Here is a 27,963-nt window from a genome sequence, read left to right as displayed (position 1 = left end):
TCGAATCTGGTCCACTGTCCTTTGTTCGAACGTTTGGGACTGAAGTTATTGTCACTGGTAGGTTTTGGCGACGACGCCTACAAAATCGCCATTGTCCACAACTCCCACCACAACGGCGTCGGTGGCGTCGAATCCGTTACTGACGAAAGCGTTGCAACTAAACAGGCGACCCGTGGTCTCCAAACGCATCGCGACCCCTAACGCCAGGCCAAAAGTGGTGGAACCCAACAAACCGGCCAATCCCGGAGTAATAGATTTGACCGACGAGGATGACAGAACTCTTAAGGGCGGCAACAAACCCGGCTCGATCAATAAAGTTGTGAGCCAGAAAATCGGCGGGAATCAGGTGAGTACTTTTTGATCAATTACGTAGGTGTGGAGTTAAAAATCCTTATCAAGAACTAGAGAATGACCCAATGAATACTTGAGCCATTCAGATTTTTTGGAATTGATTCCAAGTGTAGCTAGTACCATCCGAGTTAGCCTCAATTTATGGGTTTTGGCTATTGTTATCTCTTTAACAACATTCAACGTCATTCTTTTAAGATGGTGTTAGGCCTCGCTACAAATCCATTTACTTGCGCCTATGTCGATTCTATGGAGTTTAATTTACAGTGATGTGGAGGAATATGACATGCTGACTACTTTTTCTCCCGTGCTGTTGTTTTTTTCTACAAACTCTCTTACTTGCGCCCATTTCAGTTTTATAAGATTTAGTTCGCGATGACATGGCAGCAGCAGAGTGACACTATATTTTTCTGTTATGTCTGCCATTTCATAAAACGATGATTGTGTAAATTTGCTATTTTTAACAGTTCATTTTTTATCATATTATTTGAATCTAAATATTTTCTATGGCTAACCAATAGATAATTTCTCGTGGTCTTCAAGACGAAAGCTGGAGTCTTCTCTATGCGTTATCCATAATTACTGCTAGATATTTTATCATTTTACCAAAATGGTAAGATTAGCAAAGAGTAGCAAACCTTCTTTGAAAAATCCTTCTTCCCTATCATTATGAACGATTATCACAACCCAGCAATTTTTAAACTTTTGATAGTTGATCTCGATTTTAACATTTTCCCCTATCGCGTAAGGCCGATAAACTTCGTTTAGTGGATTTTCTTGTATGGACGGATTGTCTCTTTTTAATAACCAGCAACGTTCCATCGACCTTGATATCTGTGTTCTATTCTTTTCTGACTTGGTGTACCCTCTCACCTTGCTCCTCACTCACGGCACCAAGATTATCGGGAGAATAGGTCGTCAGATGTGAGTTTTATACATATATTTAGTTTTATATATATAGTGCTTCCCAGTTCTCTAAATTTCTCTAACATCTTTTTCAACAATGTAAATGTACTTTGGATATTTGTTGTTTCCTAGAAAATCTTTTATAACAACAATAAATGCAATCTTTTTAAATTCGATCATGTCTTCCATTAATCGTTTTATTTGAGGACCAACAAAAATTTCTTCCTTTAATTTTGCATCTGAGAGAGCGACAAATATTCGACATAAGTATTTAAAACATGCTCCATCTTTATTTAAAGCTTGGAAGTTTTTTTTATTTTAGTTGTTATTACACAACGTTTACCTACGCCAAGGGCCAACACCCAAATTGAGCGAAACTGGACGGATTTCCGATTTTATTACTCTACACTGTTCTGCTGAGCGAGTCTCATTATTTTAATGACAAATTTGGTCATGGACTTCGTATTTAGCGGTAAAGTCCAAAAAGAAACGTTTTTGATAGGTCGTCGAAAAAACAGTTGAACCAGAAGACGTGGGAGATCCAAGACTATAATTTTTTGAAAGGCATTATTTCAAAATTGTATAGAAAAACTGATATAGTTGTAGGTCTAACGCTTGTTATATTTACGATTTTCGCTTTTGCGCGCCCGTGTCAGGAGTGGCATAACTCAAAAGCATTCAGTTCCCACCCAAAAGTAGTATTATAAAAAAACAACCAAAACCAATACAATATTGAGCAAATGACAAAAATGATTGAGTCTCGGATTACAGAAAAACGGGTTGCACAAGCTGAATCATGCTATAGAATAATGAAAATAGGGCGAACAAAGTTACTGCCTACATAAAAATAATATAATATAAAAAAAATAATACTGTGATGGCCACTAGTAATAACAGTAATGAGAGGCAGCTGCAAGTTACTGGTTTGTTGTAGTAATTAAATACTGTTTGATGTGAGCAGCACGTAATTATTAATATACCTGGGCTATGAGGATGCAGAAAAACAGTAAACTGTTGCCTCAGATATTCAGGTTCACCAGAGTTCAAAATTCTATAGATAAATTTGTGCATGTGGCACTGTCTGCGATAAATCATGTTCAGTATACCACTCCAATTCAATTATGGCGTTTTATAAGAAACACGCATACAACAGTTTTGGACTTTCTACATAGAGTGAGTCGTATGAACGTTTTAGGAGAGAGAAATTATTTTAAAGCGCACAGTTTTTTAAACGAGCCATAGCAGTTTTGAGTCTGTTGTTGGATGTGCGACTAAAAAGAAATATATTTGTGGAATACGACTCCTAAATTCTCTACCACAGTGAATAGAATTCATAATTTTTATTATTGTTAAATCTAAGAACACAAGACTTAAACATAATAAAATAAAATACCGTCAAACTATCCGAGCCCGAATTAAAATTTGTCGCAGATTGATGTACGTTATCCATTGAAAATGATGTATACGAAGTGCGTTCACTTGTGCCAACGTTTTTTCCAATCCGCGAAGCACTTCTGGTAAGCACTTTCTGGTATAGCCTTGAGTTCTTCCACTAAATCTTTTCTTTATCTTCTCAAGAGTTCCAAACCTCCTTCTTTTCATGGGTTTCTTAAGTTTTGGGTACAGGAAAAGTCGTAGGGGAGCTTATCCGGTGAATATGGTAGAATGGTGGTTTTGTTTTTATTCAAAAAGTTAGACATAATGAACGGTGAGAGCATTATCGTGATGGAAAATCCATGAATTGTTTGCCCACAATTCCGGGCGTTTTCTTGGTATTGCTTCTCGTAAACGCGGCATAACTTCAAGGTAATACTATGCCACGATAATTAAAGAAAACAGTAAGCAAAACCTTGACATTTAACCATATTCCCATGATTCGTCACCAGTTATCACCTTTTTGAGCATATCAAAATCATCATTGACGTTTTTTAACAGCTCGTGAGCGATACTCCTTCGACGGTCCTTTTGTTCAAAATTAAGCAGTTTCGAGAAAAAAATTCGCTGCTACACGTTTTATGCCCAAAACTTCGAAAAAAATTGCATGGCACGAACCAATAGAAATGCCGACGTTTTCAGGCACTTTTCTAATAGTAATTCCACGATTTTTCAACACCATTTGTTTCACTTCTTCAACGCTTTCGTCAATTATTGACGTGCTGGGGCGTCCAGAGCGAGGTTCGTCATTGGCGTCCTCTCGGCCATCTTGGAACAGCTTGTTTCACTTATTGTTCAAAGAGTAGATTCACCATATACTGTTGTCAACATTTCAAGTATTTTGCAGCACTGTAATCAATTTTTTACATTTTTTACACAAGATGAATTTATCCACAATATGTAATCGAAGCACCTACTTTCCTTACTTTAAATAGAATATTGTTTCATTTTTGCGTTATCGAAGAAATTTCAAGGTGGGTTCCTTAGGGTTTCCCTACACTTCATTTTAATTGTTTAAAGTTGTTTCTAATTAGTCCAGATTTTGACAAATTTGGACATATTTTTGATTGTATTTACGCAGGAGACGCTAGAACTGATGTGTTTTCTACGAGACAATTTTTACTTGCATATTTATTGAAGCGGTGTTTTTCTTTTTCTATATTTTCTATTTTAATCGCTTTTATTGGAACAAAACATTAAAATCGGAAAATTGTTAAGTGTTCTCTTAAAAGCAGCAATATACTAAAAATTTAAATTTAAAAGCGTTGATAAACTTGAGCACAAATTTAGTTATATTGTTATTTTTTGTATTCACGTGACTACTGAATGTTATACAAGCTTATGCAAAATAAGCAGCTATCTACCTGAAATTTGTCACAATCCGACTTCGGAAAATATTTTAAAAAGTTTTGTGTTTTTGGTTATTTTCAAAAAACAAATTTTTTCTTGAAAATAGTTTGCGGGATGGGAAAAATTCTGGAACCCCAAAACGAGTTACGTCCGCAACTTTTACTTACAGCGTTCTTTTGATAATATAGGGTAGACGGGTTATACGCAAAAAAACTAAAAACCACTTAAAAGACTTTTTTGGAAGCAAATTATTAGTCGTAATTATAACCCTTAAAATATATATGTGGTAAAATAAACACCCTTACAGTTTGGTTTAAGCAGTGGTGAACGGCCATGACGAGAATTATAATTTTCGTATATACAGTGCGCGAGATATTTGGGAAAAATTTAGTTGAAAATTTGTGATAAAAATTTTTACATTTCCCAGCTTGAATTGCATTTGACGTTGGATCGGGTGCTTAGTTGAAAGGACTTTGTACAGGGTGCACGCACAAAACAGTGCGACATAAAAAAAAGCCGCGCAACGGCAGTTTTGTCACGTCCTGAATATTGGCTAAAGGTTAAATAGAGAACTCCAATTACCATATCTATATTGCCTATCGCAATATGTTACTCTGTTTAACCTCTGACCTTTTAATTCCCTTTAGCACTACTGCGGGCAGTGAATCTTTTATCTTTTCAATTATTGTTGAAAACATCTTGATGTTATCTCTGCAATAATATGACTTGGAAGTTTGCCTGCTGTTCTCATTATGTTCGTAAATAAGTCTGCCACCCGAGTGGATTTTTTTTATTTGACAGGACGCTTAACATCTTCAAAAACGAACAGCCAACATAAACGTCCATCCTCTTTACAATTATGAATGGAGAACCGGTCGTCTCTCGGGCGCTACGGCGACGGAATGAGTTTTGCAATGAAGATGACATAAAAATACATGTGTTGATTTCAAAATTTCGAAAAGTTTGTGGCATCTCCAAAAGCGTCATTATGCCTGTTTTTGTTATGTCACTCGAATCATCTACAGGATTTTTCACCCAATCCGTTAGTTAAAATTTCCAGAAGTTGCTGTCAATTTGCTTATCATATTTTGAGATTCTGTGTGAAATGTAAGGTCCTATTCCTATATTCAACAGTTTTTGAAATATTTGACCTTGAAAAAAAAACGTGCCTCCAGATTAACGAATATTGAAAATGCATATTGTTGTAGTTTTTGAAAATTTGATCCTTATATTTGGCAAAATCTTAAAAAAGTCTTAAGTTTACATTTTTATCATTTTTGTTGTCAACTTTAATATAGGGAGTTGAAAATTAGGCCGCAAAAATTCACATTTTCAAAGTTGCTAAACTCGTTTGTTTCAAAGGGGACACCCTGTAACTTTCAGTATTATCAAGTTCAGGACTTTCTCGATCAAACTGCCTTAGGGTAACCAAAACCTAATTAGGTTTTTTGATAGCATCCTATCTGTTCGGCTGAACATTTTCGCTTCATGTACTTGGCTTATAAAATAACAATTGAACCGCCAGTTATAAGAAGGAAGTAAACGCCAAAATATGGGTAAATGAGATTTTATCAAAATTGTTATTTTTATAGATGAACTGCTTAGCTTACGAAGGTATAGGCCAGTGAAAATTCCATCAGTTCGGGTCAACCAGTATAGTTCTCAAAAATAGAACGTCTAGCTGTATCAGTAGTATTGAAAGTGATATGGATGTGCGTAATGAGGGTGAACCGCCAAGGAAGAGAAGACGGGTAGTAAGAAACAAACATTTATGCAAAAACGAGGTTCACAAAACACACGCCTTAGGCGGTGAAGCTTATACAAATACCGAGGATGATTGTAAGTGTAAAACCAAGTGCACCCAAAGCATTACAGTAGAGGGAAAGGAAGAAAGTTCTACGAAGTTTGTACAGGGATCGTCCGTAAACGAGGAAGATACTTTGCTCGTGGGTCTTATAAAACGATCGTCTGTCGAACTTCTGAACGAACATCGCGAAGTATTAAGTAGAAAAATTTTTCGGCTGGCGCCTCTTGTTGTTTAAAGAAAACCACCTATCCATCGCCGCGGTATGCATTCAAATCGTGGCAACGTTCTACCTAATGACGCAGTTGATAAGCATATTCGATCGTTCGCATTAAATCAGTCGTACTACAGCAGCAGACAAGTTAATTAATTGAATTCCGATCTTAACGTGAACATAATGCACGAAGTCTTTCTCAAATATGATTTTTATCGGAAATATTTGAATGACAACCACGGGTGCAGATTTGGAAGACCACAAGTTGACGTTTGTTCGACTCGTGAAGAACTGAAGCTAAAATAAAGAGCACAGCCCTGAATGTCAATGCCAAACGTGTGGCAGTTGCGGAAAAAACGTGCGAGAGCGAAGAGCTAAGAAATTTGACGAGAAAGAACAGGATGCGTTAGCATTATGCGAATGCGAATTATACAAAATCTTCCGCTCCCGACAATACTAGTGCAAGAAATGTTTTATCTGAGAAAACTATGACTGTACATTTCTTGCGTGCATGATTTAAGAACAAATTCTACACAAGATTTGATCAGATATAGTACTTTACTGTGCGTGGTTCAACGTGACCGAAATTTCGGAACGGCGAAACGGCTTATTAGAAAGAAGGACAAAACCTACGTACCTAAACATCGCAAAAAGATTTCTATGAGAGTATACTGACGTGGCCGACTAATTCATCTGAAATACCTGCAGAAGTCGAAGATTGGGAGTTAATACTAGACCTTATTGATTGTTCGAGTGTTAAGAAAATATTTTTAGTTCAACCTACTACGTATTTTTGTTCCTTTTGCAACTTACATGTTCAATAGATGACTAGTTTCCACAGTTATTGCGTTTTATTTTGCATTAAGCTTCTCAAAAGACTGGTCAGTTTGAAGACGGAAATAAATCAAACTTAATGTTTTTTTAAGTTCTAACCATGAAAAAACACTGAATAGTATCTTATTATCCTAAAAGACTCATAACATCAAATCCAAGTTAGGTAAGGAAAGAAATCTGAATAAGGAAGATAGACAGTTTTTATCGATTTACCTAAAGTTAACTTTCAGGATTCATTTCCTCCTTCTAACTGGTGGTTCAATTATTGTATTCTGTTGTATTTAGTATTTAGAATAGTAATCATAATAATTATCATAATTCTATACACCCGGTATACGTGAAAATTAAAACGGTAGCCAAAAACGCAACAAAAGAAATTTTTGTTTAACTTTTTCTCATGGTTCATACCAGATGGGGTGGTGGTTCGTCTTACGTGCACCGTTTAATCCATTTTTTCTACCATCGGAATATTTCACAGGCAAAAACTATAGTAACGCAAAAGACTGCATCTGTACCTGGCGGGAAAGGTCCGACCGGTAACCCACCTAGGACCGTGGCAACCCTACCTCAAGGTGTCCGGTTAACTCCCGGATCCGTAATTGCTTCTAACGCAGCCGGAGGCTCCCAGATGCTCTACGTCCTACCCACGATTAATTCCGGCACGAACGGAACTCAAAAATTGACGTTTTTGAATCTGCAGCCCACCAACGGAGTGCTGTGTAAGTGACCGACAATTTATTTTTGTTGCGCCCAAACGAGAATTATGTAATTTTCAGCGACGGTGAACGGTTCGTTGGCGACCAAACAGAACAACACCATAACCTTGAAAACGCTGGGCTTGCGAAAGCATCCGGCGCCGTTGCCGGTGTCGCCAAAAGTGGTCTCGGACGTGAAGCTGAAACCCGTGCTGCCTAAACCGTATTTAACTATTAAAAAAATCGACACGGGAATAATTTTGCAGTGGAAAATGCCGTACAACCTCGATTTATACGAGTCTATAGCGAGTTATCAATTATACGCGTATCAAGAGACTAACGCGCCACCTAGTACCGACATGTGGCGTAAAGTTGGAGACGTTAAAGCGCTGGCGCTGCCGATGGCGTGTACCTTGACTCAGTTTGCGGACAAAAACAAATATTATTTTGCGGTTAGGTCGGTGGACGTTCACAAGAGGATAGGAGCGTTTAGTGACCCAGAAGAGATCTCGTTATAAATACACTTTTTTTAAAGATATAATTCAGTGTAATGTAATTTGTTGTAGAGCGATGACTTAGGAGTGTGCGGTTAAGTTATTTCTAAAATTAAGTTTTTTTTATCAAATAAAAGTCAAAATCGCTTACAGTGATATTTGCACTACATTTTTCTTTTACTCTACATGATGGCGTGCAGGTTATTTAACAGCGAGGAGAACAACAAATGACTCGATAAAATTTCTGGATTCCTGGATACCCGCTTATATTTTTGTTTGATGGGGGCAGACGTAATGGAGGGGCACGAACGTTGTTTTGGATAACTGATGATTTTTCGATAGTAGAAGAATTTTAGTTTCATCGAATAAATGATGTCCAGTTCTGTGATTGTGCTCAGCAACTGCTCATGTGTTTATTTGTCGTTATGTTGTAGTCTTAAGGCTCTTTCATGTTCTTTGTGTCAGTTGATATTTTTCGTCCGATCTTTGCAATGTATCTTTGCCCCATATGCACGGAATGCTGCAAACTCCTGGTATCTCAAACGGAAACGGATCGAGAGATTTTTGGACAAGTGGTAAATCTGGTTTTGACGTTATATTTCTTCTAGAACTTTTGATATGTGGTCGTTGTGTGTTGAATGTAAGAAAGGACAACAGTGGCAACTGTGGTATTGCTTTCGAACTCTTATAGATAGAACGCTTAATATCTTTAATTTGGCAATTATTAGTGAGAAGAGCATAGGTAAGGTGTTTTAATTCTGAGATCAATGACTCGGGCTGAGATAGTTTTACGGCTCTGAAAACAAGACACTTGATAGCCGATGATTTTTGGACCGGTTGCAACAATGCCTTAAGTTACCGGTCTGTGTGTGTAGGTTTTTTGCAAACTGAATGACCTAATGTTAGGTCTGATTTTCTATTGGTAAGAAAATCTAAGAATGGTAAATTATTATTAGTTTCTAATTCAATGATAAAAGGTAAGTTATGGTTTATCGAGTTCAAATGGCTAAAAAAATTCAGAATTTTTGACTATGACGTCAAATAACAAAACTATCATCAACGTGATGTACCTTGTGACGCCACTGCGAAATGCTCATAAATATTAAAATGAAATAAATTTTAGGCAAGAAAGTATCAAGCATATGTCAGTGTTTTTGGAACATATACGTACATCTTTTTAGTAAATCACGGTAAACAATAACTCAGTAACAGTAAAACACTAACCAAAATTATTTCAATGATTGACGTTTGATGTTTATTTTCCGTCTTTTGACATTACCGCAAAATAACGGTTTCTCAGCGTGAAAACTACCTTTTCTCGGAAAATATTTTACATAGTTTACTTCTTTTTACGAATACCAATAATACTAGAATAACTTTTAGAAACCCGCTTGATAGGCTACTCGCGCAGTTTTTTTTTCTGCAAATGAGACATGACGAGCAAATCGTCTGTTTTCTACGTGCCCTCTCTTAGACAGAGGTACAATTTAACAGCATACCTTGACGCTTGGTGGTGACATCTGTCGGTTTTTTAGGATATGATATTTTCATTGTCAGTTTGCTTTCCCTTTGTCGGTTGTAGAATGTCAGACAGTCTTCACAAAACTGTCGATAGATAGTGTCTAAATATTACAAAAAAATATAAAGTCTTTATCTGAGAAAATCACAGAATTAGTAGTCTGTGATGGAAGAAGGTCGCGATATCAGTGTATTAGCTAAATTTTATATTTATTTATTTACATATTTACGGTTTAACCATTTATATAAAATATTATTTAATATATCATGAATTGGATGTTATAATAAATTGACTGTCCATTTATACAAAGCGTATGCAAAAAAATTATCTACTCTTCAAAAAACTCCTATTTGAGCCCTTTATCGAACACTTGGTGTAGCGGACAAGGAAATATGCCATTCCAAAAGGTTTTGTCACTAGTGGATAAATTAATTTGAAGGGCAGTTGTGGAAGCACAAATTTAAAATCGAGTTGAGTAAAGGCGAGTTGTAACAAGTTTTTGCCTGGAAATAGTTTATTTCGGCATTATTTTTTATTTAAAAAGTGAGTAAAAACTTGTTTGCAAAATTACAGGACCCCATAAGCATTGTTATCGCACTGCAATAGATGTTCTATAATCTTGCACTTTGTCTGCACATTATATAGAACTATATAAAACGGACATGATGGAGAAAGTAAAGCTTTATTTTTCCTTAACACAGTGAAAAATTAAGTTTTATGGTTTATGGCCAGTTCAATAAAATCCCTAGAAAAAGAACATTTTTATTATTATATTATTAATAAAGGCTTAAGCTCTTAGAGTTTACCTTATTTTTTCTTGCAGACTCGGAGCCTGGCATATAAATTTGTGGCCATACTTGAATTTGCCATCAAAAGCATGAAAAATTATGTCACTATTTCTATTCGGACATTGCTTGATTAGCTTGTAAAGTTTATATCCCAATTTAAAAGGTACAACTTTGTCGTCGGCAGCATGCAAAATCATTATAGGGACATTCACGTGGCAGATATACTTGTCAGTTGCAAATTCAAAGTTACTAGCAACTGGATTAACTATGGTGTATTCAAACCATGGAAGTGGTCGAAAAAACTAAAATAATGTGTTAATTTAGTAAGTTAACTAATAATAAGGAAATTTCTTACCTTGGCCAATGGAAATTCACTAATTTCATCCCTAAAATTATTAAAGGGTGCCTCTAATATCAGACCTGCTGCCTTTTTGTAGCCTGATTTTGCCAATCTAGCTAAGGCATATGTGGATATACTAGTTCCAAGTGAGTGTCCCCAAACAAAAATATGAGAACTTGTTCTATTAGCCACCCACTGATAAACACTGATTGCATCATTTATAACTCCCTCCTCTGAAGGCTTTACAGTGTTCGAAGAATCACCATAATCTGCGAACATGTTGTGAAAAAATACTATAAATGAACTTTTGTCAGTTTACCTCTATAATCAAAGGCAATTACATGAAAATATTTCCTTAGGACTTTGTAAAGTTCTATTCTATGGTCTGTTAACCTACATCCTCCATTACCATGATAGTACACAACTATATCTTGCCCATCATCTAAAATCGATGTGAAAAACTCATCATCTTTTTTATTGATATGGGTTAGATTTTCTGGTAGGATCTGCCAAACCCCCAAATTTATACCATCATCAGTTTTCAGATAGAAATTACGAGCACCATGTAATCCATATTTTTGAGGGTGTTCATAATCTGCATTTATAGGAATTCTGACTAAAAAATATATAAACTAACATATAAAAATGAGGACACAACTACTTACTTACTGAAATTTAGAAATACTACTTTCCGCTGAAAGGCATAGGAATACTTAAATATTAGCGGCAGTATCACAAACAGTATTACACAGACCAATAGGGATATTTTAAATGCAAATAGGGTTATTCTAGAAAGAAAAATACACACAATTCTACTTTTATAATAAAAAAAATATTTCTCTCTGTCCAAAACTTAAATTTGTTCTTTTATGAGACTCATTTTGAAAAAAATGCTGAATTATGTTGAGTAACCTATAAAAATTTATTTAATATTATAAACATTTAATCATTAGCACAATACTCAGCATCTTTTAACAGTCTTTTTGCACTTTCTGTTCACGTTTCATTTATACTTACAAATCCAATAGGCACAAGACATACAAGAAGCATGGAATCAATGAAGCCCCAAATATATTGATACTGATATGTCTCAACAGAGACATTGTGTCTGGGCTGAACATTGTGAGCATGAAAGTCAATTTCTTATTTGGTACTTTAAAGAAATGATCATGGACTATAAATCAATACCTAGAAGTCAAAAAGTGCAAAAAGATAAGTGTAAAGACCACTATTTCAACCTGTAACATACCTTCTTATAATTCTTTTCTTCCTTAGTATCATTCTTGGCGTGATAATTAGTTGTGATAGGCAAAATGTAAAAATTAATTAAATTTATACATCATACGTGCTCATGTACACAAGGCCCAAAAACAATTTCAATTTAATCGACCCACAGCTTACAAGCTCTAGCTACGTCTGTCTACTTGAGAACATAATCAATTTAGTTTAGATCTAGTGCAGCTGCAGTTCACTTGATCCAAGTTCAAATCACAGAAATACGTAAACAATCAATCAATCAGCTGATTAGTTTGCAGCAAGAAATATTTCTCTTCTTTTTTCTTCTTTGCGGAATTGGTTACAGTTACCACAAACTTTTATCTCTAATTACACATGAGAAAATTGTCTCTGATGAAATTTTTTCTCAAACATGACAAATGGCAATTTATTTTCATTAAATAGCAGGATACCACTAGATGATCAAACGATCACAAATGGACGAAGAAATTAGAAGTTTACAACTAGATAAACCCGGACAAGGAAAGGTTGTCATAAACTGATTTAAGAATTATTTATTGAGTTAACTTTAAAAAAATTTACAGACCACCAGCGAAATCCAAAAACATTCCGTCGATGATGCTTCTTACATAAATAGGCCAATAGAGAGAAGCATTTTTATTCTTGGGTACGTAAGTTCAACGAATTTGGCCCAAATTATGTCGGTTAAAGCCACATATTATAATAAAATAATAAAGTTATGATTAACAATGAAAAAACGAAGCAAATTGTAAAACGTAATGAAGAGTCATGCTTATGTTTAGCCACTAGTGGTGGAATATTCATTCATAATTTTTTTATGAAATATTTCATAACCTATGCATTATTGTTATTGTCGCGTTAATGTTTTGTGTTGCGTAAATCCAATGACCTATATATCCTTGCTTGAAACATGGAAATATACAGGTGTTTAATATTTTGATGGCATGGTCATGTCTTCCTCAAAATATGAAAATGAAGACTGGGAAATACATAACAAAAATGTTTACGAAGATATATTCATGTAAAGTGGTTCTGTACTTATTAAGAAGGTATTATTTTAATTGTTTTATAGGAAAGGGGATGATTTGCAAAAGTTAAGCGTAATCAGTTCCCTGCCTGAGCTTTTTCAATATGACTGCCATGCAACCATCACAAAAATTATGCCAAAAATTCAACAAGAACTACCCCATTCATCTTCTGAATTTAACTTAGCTGTTAGCAGGATGTTCAGTATTCTTGTGGAAATGGATGTGCCTATAAACATAACCAATCAAGTGATGCAGGGAATTGAAAACAAGGATATTATAATCTCTAATGCATGGATGGAAACCCTGCTTTCCATTATTCCATTTCTAAAAGAGGATGTTATTAAGAAAGATGTCTTGAATTGTGCAATATTTAAGTCACAACTGTCCAAGCCAGTGCACTTCAGGATTTCTAGCTGTAAAATACTGGGAAAGATTGCTGTGCACAAAAGCGTGAGCCCTTTTGAGTAAGAAAACAATATTCTCCATGAATGTTGAATGATGAATGTCAGTTTTTCTAGGGTAAAAAAGGATATTTTGCCGCTTGTGCAAAGCTTGTGTCAGGACTGCTTTCATGAAGTTCGAGCAGCCATGTGCAAAGAGTTACCTAAAGTTGCTAAAAGTAAATATTCGGGATTAGAATTTCAGTGAGATAATTAAGTTTCCTTTAAATTTGTAGGCCTACACAGTTTAGGGGACCATGTCATAAAAATGAGTCTGCTACCTTTGCTGGTGGAGTTGTCTTCTGATGAAAATATTTATGTAAGATCAGTGGCCATAAATTCAGTTGTTTTGATTATTCCCTATTTAAACTCTGGTAAGTTATGCAAATACCCTAAGTGTGTCATTTTTTAAATTAATTGGATAGTCAGTCCAATGGATATTTTGAAACATTCCATAGTTTCCATTAATAATCTCAAATCTCAATTTTTTTAGTTAGGGGTGGTTGTTTATTTACTCCAGTAATATAAAAAATGTTAGCACATGATCTATTTGGTGTATTTCTAATTGAAAGCTATAGGATTTTATGTAACCGGCTATACTATGTTTCTTAATGCTAGAGAGTCATAAAATGTAGATTTGCAGTGACAGGAATCATTTAACAGGGTGGATAACTTAAAAAATTCTCTTTTAGTTTTTAAGACCTACACTCCTCAATCATTCCTAAATTAGGGTCACACTAACTTGCATACAATAGAGAGACAAGTTTGGTGAATGAATGTAATGTGGCGTCACTACCGGTAATTTATTAGAATATTATATATATATATATATATATATATATATATATATATATATATATATATATATATATATATGATGACACTATATTCCGGGATATCATCCGTTCGCTCGTTGAACTCCGACTGGAATCCTGCAAATCCTGCATCCGACTGGAATCCTGCAGACGTTTCGCCAAAATCTCACTTGGCATCTTCAATGCTCGCGCTCCGAAAACACTTCGAACACTGTCAGAATACCACCTTGTATGAATTATCTACAGATGCCAACAGAGATGCCAGATTATATATATATATATATATATATATATATATATATATATATATATATATATATATATATATATATATATATATATATATATATATATATATATATATATATATATATATATATATATATATCTGGCATCTCTGGTGGCATCTGTAGATAATTCATACAAGGTGGTATCCTGACAATATACATTTACTCAAATGTATATTTTTTGGGTTTTATCTGGCCGAGGAAGTGGCATCCACCTTTGCTATTTATAGAATGCATTTTTTGTCAACTATTTGGGCGCAAGATCATCGTCGTTATTTTCTTTTAGAAACGGTTACAGGTACTATCATTCCTTTAACTAAGAAATTGTGTTCCAGAAGCGCCGTGGAAGGTATATTGTTTTACTGTTTTGTATAATTTCTTTTATCTGACAATTTGTATTTTATGCAGACGATACAACATATACAGCTGTGGCAAAAATATTCGATAAATTAATTATTAATTTGCAACCATATTTAGTCTGCGCGGAAGCGATGTGGTTTCTTGAATATTACCGACACATTTCTCAAAAGGGTTTGACAATGTTTAATGAAAATTTGGAAGAGGATCCGTCCATAGTAAATATTTCTGTTTTAACATTTTCCCATTTTTATCATGACTCATTTTAGAATATGATTTGTCGGGAATCCTGCGCAGCGTGCACGCCAGTTATGGCAATGTTGGTGTTAAAAGAGGTGCCGAATGAAATTAACGGAAAGTGGCATCAGATATTCAAAGATTTAGCCGCAGATCCATGTTATTTAGTGCGCAAAGCTATCGCTAACGCTTTCGCCGAAGTGACGAAAATCTTGGGTCAGCACAACAAGCAGATTATGTTGGAATTTGCGAAACTCTTACGCGATGAGGATGAAGAGGTACTCCAGTCTCTCGTGTCGCACATGGGGATCACAATGGAGTTATTTGCTTCGACCGGAGTCCTTAACAGGAACGTTCCCGTCCAAGCGACTTTGGAAATAGGTCGAGCTTTAATAAAATGTCAAGGAGAAGTGTTTAAGACGAACAATTGGAGGCTTAAGGAAACGCTTCTGAAACAAATGGAAAGGTTACCGGTTTGCATGCCATCCGACTTTATTCATCAGCATTTTACGCCCATCGTTTTGAGTGCCATTCTGGGCGAGGTAAAAATACTTTTGACCAGTCAACCTTCTAATTGAGGAAAACTCTTCTAGAAAGCGAAACCGGTTCGATCACAAGCTACCAGAACACTGCTCATCATATTGAGGTACAGCATGAAGGAGAATCACCGGAAATGGATCCGAGAGAACATAACAAACCAACTGTGCAACTCCAATTGCTGCTACACTCGGCAAGTTTACGTTGTTTTGTGCACGCACGCCATCGACATATTCAGCTCTAGATATTTCAAGGAGCACTTTTATTTGCCACTGTTGTCCTTGGCAGGTAACTCTCCCATTTTTGTCACTAAAAGTAACCTCAAACCGTGGGATATCAACTAATTCTCTGCCTAGATTTTTCTTTATGGATAGATAGAGTACAATAAGTCCGATTTTTCCTTGAAACGCTTAAATCTGACAAATCACTTGCACTGCATCACAAAACGCAATAAATAGATAAATATGGGCTAACCCATTGCAACTTTCCGCGGTGTTGTCATATTATATTTTATCGTTAAACCGCAGGATATTGACGAATTTTCTGCCCAGATTTTTTTCTTTGTTGATAAAGTACAAATAAGTCGGATTTTTCCTTGAAACGCTTAAATCTGACAAATGACTTGCACTGCATCACAAAACGTAATAAATGGATAACTATGGGCTAACCCATTGCAACTTTCCGCGGTGTTGTCATATTATATTTTATCGTTAAACCGCAGGATATTGACGAATTTTCTGCCCAGATTTTTTTCTTTGTTGATAAAGTACAAATAAGTCGGATTTTTCCTTGAAACGCTTAAATCTGACAAATGACTTGCACTGCATCACAAAACGTAATAAATGGATAACTATGGGCTAACCCATTGCAACTTTCCGCGGTGTTGTCATATTATATTTTATCGTTAAACCGCAAGATATTGACGAATTTTCTGTCCAGATTTTTTTCTTTGTTGATAGATAAAGTACAAATATGGATTTTTCCTTGAAACGCTTAAATCTGACAAATGACTTGTAATAAATAGATAACTATGGGCTATGGCATAACCTATTGCAACTTTCCGCGGTGTTGTCATATTATATTTTATCGTTAAACCGCGGGATATTGACTAATTTTCTGTCCAGAGGTTTTCTTTATGGATAGATAAGGTAGATAGAATAAGTCGGATTTTTCTTTGAAACACTGACAAATAACTTGCATTACATCACAAAACGAAATAAATAAATAATTTGTGAACAAATACCAACACAGTTCGAAATCCAGTTTTATCTTTTTCTCTTCTAACTGATAAAGCAGTTGGGCCTGAATTTGGCTTTGACCGGTTATCCATATAGATACAGGGTGTTAAAAAAAAAACAAAGTTCATATAAACGCAGGTCCGACAATCCTTGATTTCCAAAACACGGGGTGTTAAGTATAAAAAAGGACTTTACAAAAATCCTTAATGAAGCAGTAAAGCTGATGGTGTTCATATTCATCATTTTCTTTAGCATTCATTTTTTAGAACTCCGCTAAAGTTCAGTTTCAGTTAAGATCTGAATAAGCCAGTGAAGTGAAGTGAAGTTGGGGAAACGTCAGCAAGTTCGATTTATGGGCAACCAATACAGGAAGAATAGAGAAGATTTGTAAATAGGATCAAAGTAGCCGTGCAAAATTTTTTCATTTTTTTTATGACATTTGTTCAGGCGAGCATCGGCACATGTTTTCTGAAACACCCTGGTCATCTTAAAAAAATGTGAAAAAAAATTATAATCTATAAATAGAGAGAGATCTGTGGCGTTCAAACGATTTTACCTGGCTAATTTTCTCGAATTTGCGCCTGAATTTTTTTTTTAGTGGAAATAAAACTATTATAGGATACTAAATAAGGCAGATGATAAATCTAAGTGGAAAAACACTCGAGAGGCAACTGTAGAACTTCCTATAGACAGAAGCCTCATTCCATTACCAAAAGTAATGGTAGGTGAAAGGTTTGAGTCCCAAAAAACTATGAGTATTGCAAAATTTAACCAGAAAAATTAAAACCACTATAAAACCAACCAGTAAACAATTTGTTAAAAAACTGTGTAAGTTGAAGTGTTTCCAATATGGTGGTTATTCAAGATTGTCTTTAATATTTAAATATTTTCAACGTCGCACTGGAAGTCGCTTTTAACTTATTTATTTTAAATGGAACACCATATATATTAATTTCATTTTTGAATTAATGTTAAGCTCCATAAGTTCCATACATTCCGTAAGTTCTTTGAAATTGATATTAAACATATGGAAGCTAATAGCGACTTCCGGCAGTGGTGCAACCCTGAAAATATTTTAAAACGCCAGAAAAATCTTGAATAACTGTGGAGCGCAAAAACCAGGAAAATTTCCAACCCACGGCTCCGAGGAGAAGCTCTCTCGCTTTGTTTTGGTTAGTTAGGTTAGAGTTTTTCATCAAAACATTCTCTAAAATCTTTGAAAAAGTAGTTAACTCACAAAAGTATTTGTATTACAACTCCATATATATGGTTTTAAAGTTGGACACAGTTGCACAAGTGCTCTTTTGAGAATTACCAATGATATTTTTAAAACTCTTGATGAAGGTATTATAGGATTATTCAAAATCTTTTGATACTCAATCAGTTTTACATTACATATGTTTTTCTGTAAATGCAGTAAATCTGCTTTCTCATTATCTCAGTAATATGGTTCAAGCAGTGGCGAAATTATCTTCCTTTTTATATCTCAATAAAGATGTTCCACAGGAACACAGGCCCGATCCTTTTCTCTATTTCAAATTTTTACAAGCATGTTGTTCGTGTCTTAAGTCATTATTATGCCGATGACACATAAATTTATTTATTATTTTATCCAGAGGAATCGGCATAGGCGCTGGCAACTGAATCACGATTTGTATAATATTCAGAATCTTTCCTAGAACCACTGCCTACAGGTAAACGCTGACAAGTCCGTCTTTACATTGTTTGGAGGTAATAAAAACATAAGTTCCTTTCTACTTACACTGCAAACAATTTAGGTATACTGTTGTACTGGAATTGTGAAATCATTATCTAAATGCCTTCAAAAAGCTTACTTCAATTTAAAGATGATTTACCAAAACAAGGATTATTTAAATAGAAAAACAAAAGTATTCTTGTGTGAGTCGTTAGTGTTATCACAAAAAACCGCAGTTTGAGCGTATAAGCCACGCAAACATGCAAAATGGAAGATATATGCACTCTGTTTGATTATTTTCTAAGATAAAAATTTAAAAGTCACGTGCACACTATCAATATTAGGCATAAGGGGAACCTCACACTGAGCTTTAAAAACGATCCTTATGCAATAATCAAATTTTTTAATGAATTACCAAGTAAATTCACTTCATCAAAAGCTAATAAGCACCAGTGTTCGCTAGGTAAAAAAGGTTATAGGTAAAAATAGGTGTAAGTTCAAATAAACGATATTCTCTAACGATTATTGTTCCTCGCTGTAAGATTAAAGATTACATTGTGTACAATACTTTTTCGTAATTGTTACTCTGCTTTTCTTAGGCCTTAACTTTTCAGGCTGTGTGAAAGAACAGGTCAGTGATACGTCACTGAACTAAACCTCGCTTTTTTCTAAATTGATTTGTTTTTGTTTATTATTGACCTGTTGATTATGAACCGGTTTGTATATTGCCATTAAAGTAGAACTTACGTCAATATCCATAATTTTAATATTCTTCTATTCGTTATTCTATCGTAAACATTTTTAGATGATCACGTCTCGAATGTGAGATTAAGCTTTGTCAAGCTGTGTCTGGTCTTAAAGCAGATGTTGGTTTTGCCGGTGGACCGTTCGTTGCAAATAAAATTTGAGAGCGCGATCTCGAAACTGGAATTAATGGAAACGGATAAAGAAGTTCTTGTCATGCTAAAAAAAAGCCTAAAACAAATGAGGTCGCTTCAAGTTACCGACAGCGAGATCGTGCTTGAAGAGAAAAGGCGCATCGAAGAAGAGGAATATATTTCGAAAGGCAGCATTTCTATTAAATCGCGCATGTCAGCGGACCTTGGTGAGTGAGTAAATTAACAAACTCGCGAAATGATCATCCACGTCCTCGTGTAGACATTCGTCGTTTAAAGGAGGCCGAGAAACTGTCTCATACCGTCAAAGTGACGAGGTCCACCATATCTAGAACTTCCAAAGCTAGAGCGGTCAGCACTAGGTGAGTTTTCGTTGAAAAAAATATTGCTTTCGCGTTTTTTTGTTACGCTTTTCTCTTCAGCAATATGAGTTTCCTAGACCAACATTTTTACATTGACGCGGGCGTGAAATTACTTACGGAAACCAGCAAAAGCGATTCGTTGGCACCCGCGGCAAACGATAACAAAGATTTGGTTTTTTCTATTGAAAACTTGAACGTGGAAAATTTGTCGCTGGAAGATCTGAAAGAGTTGCAGACCTCGACAACAAATATTACCGACGATATTAAAGAGAACCTTAAGAAGATATCCGTCGAAGGGCATAGAAGGGCTAAACGGTCTTCTTGTGTTTTTGGTGAAGAGAAGAGGGCCGATGTCGTTCTGAGAAGGCGAAGTTTGAACATACCAACGTACGAGAACAGCCGTATACCTTGCTTGAAAAGCAACAAAAACAGCGTTCGGAGAGTAACCCCGCAGAATATAGATAATTCTTCGAAATTGGTCGCATTGCACGATATTTGTCCGCAACTGTTGAAGAGCGATTGCGACAACAGCGCGCTTTCTTTAAGTACCTCCAAATTAAAATCTTCTAATTTGCCAGTATTAAAAACAAGGTAAAGAGAAAAGCTTTTCGCATCCGGCTTATCTCTAATGTTCTGTTTTTGAAATTTGAGTGTAATATTTCCTTCTTTTTCTTTTTTTGTTTTAGGAAATCGGAAGCAAGAAACTAATATAGTTACACACAGTTGAAGCTTACACGTACTAACAGGACTGATATTTATATATGTTTATATATTTATTGTTTGTGAACTCATTTATTTTAATAACAAAAATTTGTATTGTTGAACTTTTGTTTTATAACTACTAAATAATGTTCCTTTTCCCAAAGAAAAAAATTAATTTTATGTCTGGTCTGGAGATACCTAAAATGGTATTAATTGTTCAACTCGTGATTCTAGAAATATGTGGAAAACCCTTTAAAAAAGCTTGGGTTGTTGACAATACCGAGTGTAACTACTTTTGACGCTATATAACGTAGTTCAAGTGATTGAGTCTGGCATTTTCAAAGTCTGCATGTTCGACAACCCCCAGGTATTGCAATACTATTTACACTGCGTCGCTTGTTGTTAAGTCGAACGTGCTGACCTTTCGCCAATCATCCTGTTGGCTTCTTCAGAGCTTCCCCCAGGCATTACATTTTATCGTTCCAGCCTTGGGACTTTAGGAGATGTTTAGGCGTTTCGGTGCCTTTTACTAACTATAAGCTTTCCCTAATTATGACGGAGAAATTTTAATTCAGCAGATAAAAATAAGTAAAAAATTCATATAAAGTCGTTTTTTAGTATTATAATTTCTAAAATTCTTATGTTTAACGAAGTCATTTTTGTTCGTGGGGTATCTGAATTTGTTACCAAATTTACGAAAATTGCCCATAAAAAAACCTTTAAAATAGTTTAATGAACACTGGAACTTTAAAAATGATAAGGTCGATTTAAAATAACAAGTGAAAAATACGAAAAATATTTTAATTTTAGATATTATTTTTTATTTAATTTTAGTATTTTTGATTATTTAGAAAACAAAATTATAATTATTTTAACCTACACAAAAACATTAGGATTATGTTGAAATATTTTAATATAAATGTTCAAATTGGGCGCCGCCCTCTTCAATACACCCAACTAAAAACATATCAGAACTAATTAAATATGTAAATAATTTTATTTATATTTGATTTCAATTTCTTATCAGTTCATTAAGTATAAATTAATTACATATAAATAAAATACATTAAAGAGAAGTAAGAGAAAAAAAGGATATAACCAAAAATAATCGGATATTAAAATATTTTTATTTAAATTTTTAATATTTTATTAATCCTCAATTAATTATATATGTATGTATGTATGTATGTATGCATATATATATATATATATATATATATATATATATATATATATATATATATATATATATATATATATATATATATATATATATATATATATATATATATATATATATATATATATATATATATATATATATATATATATATATATATATATATATATATATATATATATATATATATATATATATATATATATATATATATATATATATATATATATATATATATATATATATATATATATATATAGAATAGGCGGTCTATCATCTACTGTGGAGGCGGTTTACCCCTTACTTTATTTTCTGTATGGAGTGGAACTATTCACTAACTCTATAGAATACATGGAAGCAAACGTTTCACGAGTGACTTTCTCTAACCCTGCCTTGGTTTTACAATTCTGTCTCCAAATATAAGATCTGTTAATATCCTCCATTAAATAAAATCAATTAGATCACAGTTAAAATCCGTGCGTTGAGAGTGGTGATATGAATATCTTTCCAAGAATTAATGGCACGTCTTTCAAAAATGGAACAACACGTTGGCAAAATATTTGTATAACCGTCGGCTGTCAGATTTTAATTAAACCAGGTCCCACAAATCAACCCAGGAAAATTCCTACCCTCACATTGAATCCAAAACGACATCGCCAATTTTGATGCATGAGAATACAAATGTTATCTGTTCAATATTTTGTAACAATCCATTTTTGCTTCATCACTCCTAATAATAGACAATGGAAAATTAATGTTGTATTCTTCTACGGGCATTCCCTTCATGCAATTGTTAGACTTATTTAGTACGATTTAGCTTGAGTATAGTTTTTTTAAAGTAGTCAAAGGTGGAGTGAGAAGGATTTGCTTGGATTTTCTGATACTTCTCCAATTATATTCAAATCCTGAATTTCCTGTTCTTCATTTCAGTGGTTTTGATTTTGCCTTCGCTTTTTGAGACTTTCATAATTAGTTAAATTGTATTTTAACGTCCGAAATATTCGCTGGTCTCGTTGGTATTGAAATAAAGTTCATTGGCTGCCTCTGCGTTTTCGCTTGACGAAAGGTAACATTTCATCATATTATACTTTTCATAGTTTTGGCACAAAGCTTAACTTTGGACACGAAAATTATGTGTGACAGAACACAAAATTCAAAAAAGAATAAAAGTTATGTTCTTAAGTGACATTAGCAACTATATGCATGGCCTACTCATCCTAAATAAAAAAAAAGGCAAAATATTTCCGACTTTTTTCATCACAGATCCCAACTAATCTTTATGGGTGAAAAAATAAACACGGGCATTTTTTACCTATTACGTATAAAATAAGAAAGTTGTTGTCATTTATGATAACCTGCAGTTAATTATAGACAAAAAACACAATGACCCCACAACGAAGCTCAGGTAGTATGAGTAGTGCGGAACCTAGATTTAATTGGAATCTTTTTAAATCTAAAGTAGATAACATTAAACCTTATGACGGAAATAGCGACACGCTAAACAAATTTATTGCTAAGTGCGAAAGATTAATAAATTCCTACGTTAGTTTAGGAGATGCGGAACTAAATAGCTATATCTTCGATTGTATCATAGACAAACTAGTAGGGAAAGCAGAGTTAATGGTAGGAAACCGATCAGAATTGACAGATTGGTAAAGCATAAAAGATGCGCTTATTCAATGCTTCGCAGATAGGAGAAATTTAGATTGTCTAATTCAGGAATTAACTAGAACAAGACCGTTCAAAAACGAACATTTAGTTGATTTCGGTGGTAGGCTACAACTTTTAAAGAGTAGTGCAATACAGCGGATTAGTAATTCAGAAGACTTAGATCAAAATGAAAAACTATTCCATGTAAATTATTACAACAAAATCGCGCTCAATACATTCATAGCTGGATGCACCGGGACGCTCAAAAACAACCGGATTCTTTAGAGGAACCCGTTGCTTATGTTTCTGAATTTGAAAATTTTGAAAACCTCTATGGGAATCTAAGCAACACAACGAAACAATTCAAAATGCCCAATTTTTAACAAATTAATTCAAAACAATTCCAAATACTCAATTTCCAACAAAACAATGCAAAACAATTCCAAACACCAAATTTTCAACAATTCAACACGAAACAACATTTTCAACCATTCCAACAATTCCAAAATCAGCCGAATTTAAATAAATTTCAGCCCAAAATAAATCCAAACACAAATTTCATGCCAAACAATTTTAACAATTTTTCAAATCCAAATCAATATCAAAACCAATTCCAAAAACCACAATTTCCATCTCAACCAATAAATATTCAACCGAGGCAAATACCTCAAAGACGATTTCCAACAAATCGGGAAGTTTTCGGACCCCCACAAAATGTTTTCAAACCCAATCAAATATCACTCAACCAACTTCCAAAACCGACACCAATGTCAGGTATCTCAAGACAAACGAATAATTCATTTACAAGACGACCGATAAGACAAAATTACTTTACAAACAACAATCAACCCCCGAATTTTATCGCGGAAGAATTATTTAATCAAGAATGCGACGAAAATTTTGATTATCCTGCTAATCAAATCGAATATAATGATTATAACCAATTTGAGGAATATTATGAACAAAATGAGTACGAAAAAACATCGCATATCAAACAAAACGTCGAAACACAAAATCCAAATGACGAAAATTTTCACGAACTCAGCCAAACAAACAACCCACCCTAGTAGAAATTAATATTTCTTCTAACAACGCTTTACCGTATATTCAAAAATTAAACTACTAATAGACACGGGTAGCTCACGTTCGATATTACGTCCAACTATCGCTGAAAAATATTTTCCAAATTGCATTTATCATAAAAATAACGAAATAAAGACAGCAGTAGGAAGTCAAAATACTAGATTTCAAGCTAGTATACAAGCATTTTCTGAATTTAACATCGATTATCGAATAAATTTTATCTTATTTGATTTTCACGACTTTTTTGACGGAGTAATAGGTTTAACTGATTTAATTAATATGAATCTGAATATCGATTTAATAAATAAAAAATTAATAGGATTTAACAACGAAATTCCATTTAAATACAGAAAACAATCAGACGCAAACTTTACTCTAACGGTAAACCCACATGAAACATCTTTAAAGAAAATACCAGTAAGTGAAATCGAAGGCGATATTTTTATAAAAAATCAAAAACTACAAAATCTAGAAATACCATCTGCTATTTCATATGCAAAAAATAATTTCGCTCTAATTGAAATTCAAAACCCCACGGACGAGACAGTATCAGTCAAGTTAACACCACCCTTACCAGTTGAACGATTTAACGCTGACCAATACGAATTTTACAATTATAACACTATTGATAACCTAAAAATACGTACGAAACCTAAAAAGGACATAATTATGTCAAGAATTCTCGGATATTTTCTATAATCCAGGAGATAAGTTATCATTTACCTCGAAAATTAAGCACGAGATTAAGACAACGGATGAAATACCAGTACATACGAAGTCATATAGATATCCATTCGTCCACAAAGAAGAAGTAAGGCGACAAATAGATGACATGCTCGAAAAAGGAATAATAAGAAAATCAAGCAGCCCATGGTCAAGCCCTATATGGATAGTGCCGAAGAAATTAGTCTCATCAGAAACCGAAAAATGGAGAATAGCCGTAGACTATCGGAAGATTAATGAAAAAACTATTTCTGATAGATATCCAATCCCCAACATAACGGATATTTTGGATAAATTGGGACGTGCACAATATTTTTCTACACTGGACATTGCCAGCGGCTTTCATCAGATTGAAATGAAAGAGGACTCTATCGAAAAAACAGCTTTTAGCGTAGAAAATTGACATTTTGAATACACCAGAATGCCATTCGGACTTAAGAATGCACCATCAACCTTCCAACGTGTCATGGATGAAATTTTGAAAGACGTCCAAAATAAAATATGTATGGTCTTTATGGATGACGTAATTGTTAAAAGTACAGGACTAACAGAACATATTCAAAATCTAAGATTAATATTCCAAAAATTACGAGAAGCTAATTTGAAGATACAAGCGGACAAGTGCGAATTTTTACGACGAGAAGTGGAATTCCTTGGACATATAGTTACCCCAAATGGTATAAAACCAAATCAAAAGAAGATTGAAGCCATTAAAAAATATCCTTTGCCGAAAACCCAACGAGATATTAAATCATTCTTAGGTTTAGTCGGGTATTATTGCAAATTCATAAAAAATTACGCGAAAATCACTAAGCCATTGACACAATGCTTGAAAGAGGAAAGCAAAGTCGAACACACAAAAGAATTCATTGATTCTTTTAATACGTGTAAAAATGTGCTAACTTCAGAGCCAGTATTATCTTATCCGGACTTTACAAAAAGGTTTGAACTAACAACCGACGCATCGAAATATGCCATCTCAGGAATTTTATCCCAAGACGGACATCCGATATGCTACGCATCAAGAACGCTGAACCCAGCAGAGATAAACTACTCAACAATTGAAAAGGAACTCTTAGCAATTGTTTGGAGCTGTAAATATTATAGACCTTATTTATTCGGACAAAAATTCATTATTTATACGGATCATAAACCCCTACAGTGGCTTATGTCATTAAAAGAGCCACACTCGCGACTCGTTAGATGGAGACTTAAACTTGAGGAGTATGAATATGAAATTAAATATAAAAAAGGCAAAAACAACCAAGCAGCTGACGCTTTATCACGATATCCAATAGATATGAACGCTCTTGAAACTGACTCAATATTTAACAACTTCGAAGAACCAGCAGATTTTAATGATCAAAAATATGCTTTCATTAAAATAAAATTTAGAAGTAAAGAACTTCCAAAATTTAAAAAGATACCGTTAATACACCAAACGGAAAATAAATTAATAACAACACAGACAAATTACCATAAAAATAGTGCAAAGAGGCCAAAGGCTAATAAAAATTTATTCTTTCGGGAAACCAATGAAGATCAAAATGTTGACTCTTTTACTCGTAGCAGTGCTAACCGAACGAATAATAACGACAGACGTACAAGTTACCAAACTCGTAAATCCTATACTTCCTATCCAGATAGGTAACGCGAAATTAATTTATAACAAACATACATTTATCCATTATGTAGATTTAAGCCAAATAATAAATCACGTAGTAAGTATAGAGAACGCATTTAAAATAATTAAATTATTATGGACTTGCCGAAAATTTACTTCTAAGAACTGAATATTTAATACAAATTACGGTGGAAAAACTTGAAAATTTACATCCACATGTTCGTAAGGAACGAGGCTTAATTAACGCGGTTGATAAAATAAATAAATGGCTATTTGGAACTCTCGACGCTGACGGCGGAAATTATTATAAAACAGCAATAAATACACTCGAGAAAAACCAAAATAATTTAGCCAAAGAACTAGAACTACAAGTATCTTTATCAAAGGGCATAATTAATAAATATAATAAAACTATTGTGAAATTAAATGAAAATCAACGAAAACTACAAACTGGTTTAAAAACATTCCAAAATGCAGTATTAATGACGATATACAAGACTATCTTAGTTTTCACGGGATTATTACGCAATTAAACTTAGATTGCCAAAATATTATAATGTTTCTAGATAACCTAGATGACGCTATTATGTTTGCAAAAGTTAATGCGCTTCATAATAGTATTTTACCGATTTCGAATTTGAATAAAATGCTTAAATATTTAGCATCAATTCATAAAGAAAACAAATTCCCCAATTTAAAAACATTTTATCTTCTTATCAAATTTTGAGAACTCAGGTAAATTTTGTTGACTCGAAAGTGATCTTTGCAGTCCATGTACCAATTTTAAGATCCGAAACATTTTCCTTTTACCATATTTTCCCAATAATCCAAAATCAATCAATTTTTATACCCCAATACCCTCATATGGCACAAGCGGAGAAGAAGAGACAATTCAACGTAGAAACATGTCCCATCATCGAAGAAATCTACTTTTGTAAAGAAGAAACTCATCCCCGAGATGTATGCGTGGAGAATTTATTTGACGACATAGTTATGGAAAACTGCCCAATTACGAAAATGAACCTGTCAGAGGCAATTATAGAACAAATAACTCAAAATTTAGTTCTTGTTTTGCCACAGAAGCCTGAAAAATTACTAATTAAGTGTAACACGGATCGATATATG

General features: G+C 34.1%; 3 protein-coding genes across 10 annotated transcripts in view; 2 read left to right on the top strand and 1 right to left on the bottom strand.

Moving 5' to 3' along the window:
* The window catches only part of LOC132697939 (activating transcription factor 7-interacting protein 1), a 41,315-nt gene extending 33,057 nt beyond the window's left edge, over positions 1 to 8,258 (top strand). For 3 of the 4 annotated variants that reach the window (XM_060663718.1, XM_060663717.1, XM_060663719.1), the window contains exons 5-7: positions 62 to 346; positions 7,369 to 7,609; positions 7,667 to 8,258. In XM_060663718.1, the coding sequence (XP_060519701.1) occupies positions 62 to 346; positions 7,369 to 7,609; positions 7,667 to 8,103 (963 nt within the window). In that variant the 3' untranslated portion in view covers positions 8,104 to 8,258. The remainder of the gene's footprint in view (positions 1 to 61; positions 347 to 7,368; positions 7,610 to 7,666) is intronic. The other variant, XM_060663716.1, reaches the window with a different exon arrangement.
* A 1,707-nt stretch (positions 8,259 to 9,965) lies between these two features.
* LOC132697929 (serine/threonine-protein phosphatase 4 regulatory subunit 4-like) lies at positions 9,966 to 20,694 on the top strand. 4 transcript variants are annotated; one of them, XM_060663701.1, is made up of 14 exons: positions 9,966 to 10,141; positions 12,410 to 12,489; positions 12,547 to 12,629; positions 13,056 to 13,475; positions 13,521 to 13,630; positions 13,688 to 13,825; positions 14,840 to 14,902; positions 14,962 to 15,128; positions 15,180 to 15,689; positions 15,741 to 15,972; positions 19,424 to 19,723; positions 19,777 to 19,876; positions 19,937 to 20,467; positions 20,563 to 20,694. In XM_060663701.1, the coding sequence occupies exons 2-14, from the start codon at positions 12,421 to 12,423 to the stop codon at positions 20,582 to 20,584; spliced, it is 2,745 nt and encodes a 914-aa protein (XP_060519684.1). In that variant the 5' UTR covers positions 9,966 to 10,141; positions 12,410 to 12,420; the 3' UTR covers positions 20,585 to 20,694. The 4 variants fall into 4 exon arrangements, with proteins under 4 accessions (XP_060519684.1, XP_060519685.1, XP_060519683.1 ...); XM_060663702.1 differs by having other exon boundaries at positions 12,407 to 12,489; positions 13,530 to 13,630; XM_060663700.1 differs by having other exon boundaries at positions 12,407 to 12,489.
* LOC132697930 (lysophosphatidylserine lipase ABHD12-like) lies at positions 10,140 to 12,384 on the bottom strand. 2 transcript variants are annotated; one of them, XM_060663704.1, is made up of 7 exons: positions 11,976 to 12,383; positions 11,744 to 11,914; positions 11,396 to 11,514; positions 11,046 to 11,342; positions 10,742 to 10,995; positions 10,405 to 10,688; positions 10,140 to 10,343 (listed from the first exon to the last, which is right to left on the bottom strand). In XM_060663704.1, exons 2-7 carry the CDS (start codon positions 11,854 to 11,856, stop codon positions 10,307 to 10,309), a joined length of 1,104 nt encoding a protein of 367 aa, XP_060519687.1. In that variant the 5' UTR covers positions 11,857 to 11,914; positions 11,976 to 12,383; the 3' UTR covers positions 10,140 to 10,306. The 2 variants fall into 2 exon arrangements, with proteins under 2 accessions (XP_060519687.1, XP_060519688.1); XM_060663705.1 differs by lacking the exon at positions 11,744 to 11,914 and having other exon boundaries at positions 11,976 to 12,384.
* Positions 20,695 to 27,963: the final 7,269 nt, after the last annotated feature.

This window comes from Cylas formicarius, unplaced genomic scaffold (genome assembly GCF_029955315.1).
Source record: "Cylas formicarius isolate icCylForm1 unplaced genomic scaffold, icCylForm1.1 PGA_scaffold_2__14_contigs__length_35257938, whole genome shotgun sequence".
NCBI classification, from domain to species: domain Eukaryota; kingdom Metazoa; phylum Arthropoda; class Insecta; order Coleoptera; family Brentidae; genus Cylas; species Cylas formicarius.
This window is presented reverse-complemented; position numbering and strand designations above follow the sequence as displayed.

Excerpts from the sequence above, each read along its gene's own strand:
- LOC132697930 (XM_060663704.1), bottom strand. The coding sequence starts at position 11,856 with ATGCTCACAATGTTCAGCCCAGACACAATGTCTCTGTTGAGACATATC. Across the intron at positions 10,689-10,741 it reads GTGAATTTCCATTGGCCAAG|TTTTTTCGACCACTTCCATG; the intron begins GTAAGAAATTTC and ends ACATTATTTTAG. Across the intron at positions 10,344-10,404 it reads AGTCTGCAAGAAAAAATAAG|GGATTTTATTGAACTGGCCA; the intron begins GTAAACTCTAAG and ends TTCTTTTTCTAG.
- LOC132697929 (XM_060663701.1), top strand. The coding sequence starts at position 12,421 with ATGATCAAACGATCACAAATGGACGAAGAAATTAGAAGTTTACAACTA. Across the intron at positions 12,490-12,546 it reads ATAAACCCGGACAAGGAAAG|ACCACCAGCGAAATCCAAAA; the intron begins GTTGTCATAAAC and ends AAAAATTTACAG. Across the intron at positions 13,826-14,839 it reads TATTCCCTATTTAAACTCTG|AAACGGTTACAGGTACTATC; the intron begins GTAAGTTATGCA and ends ATTTTCTTTTAG.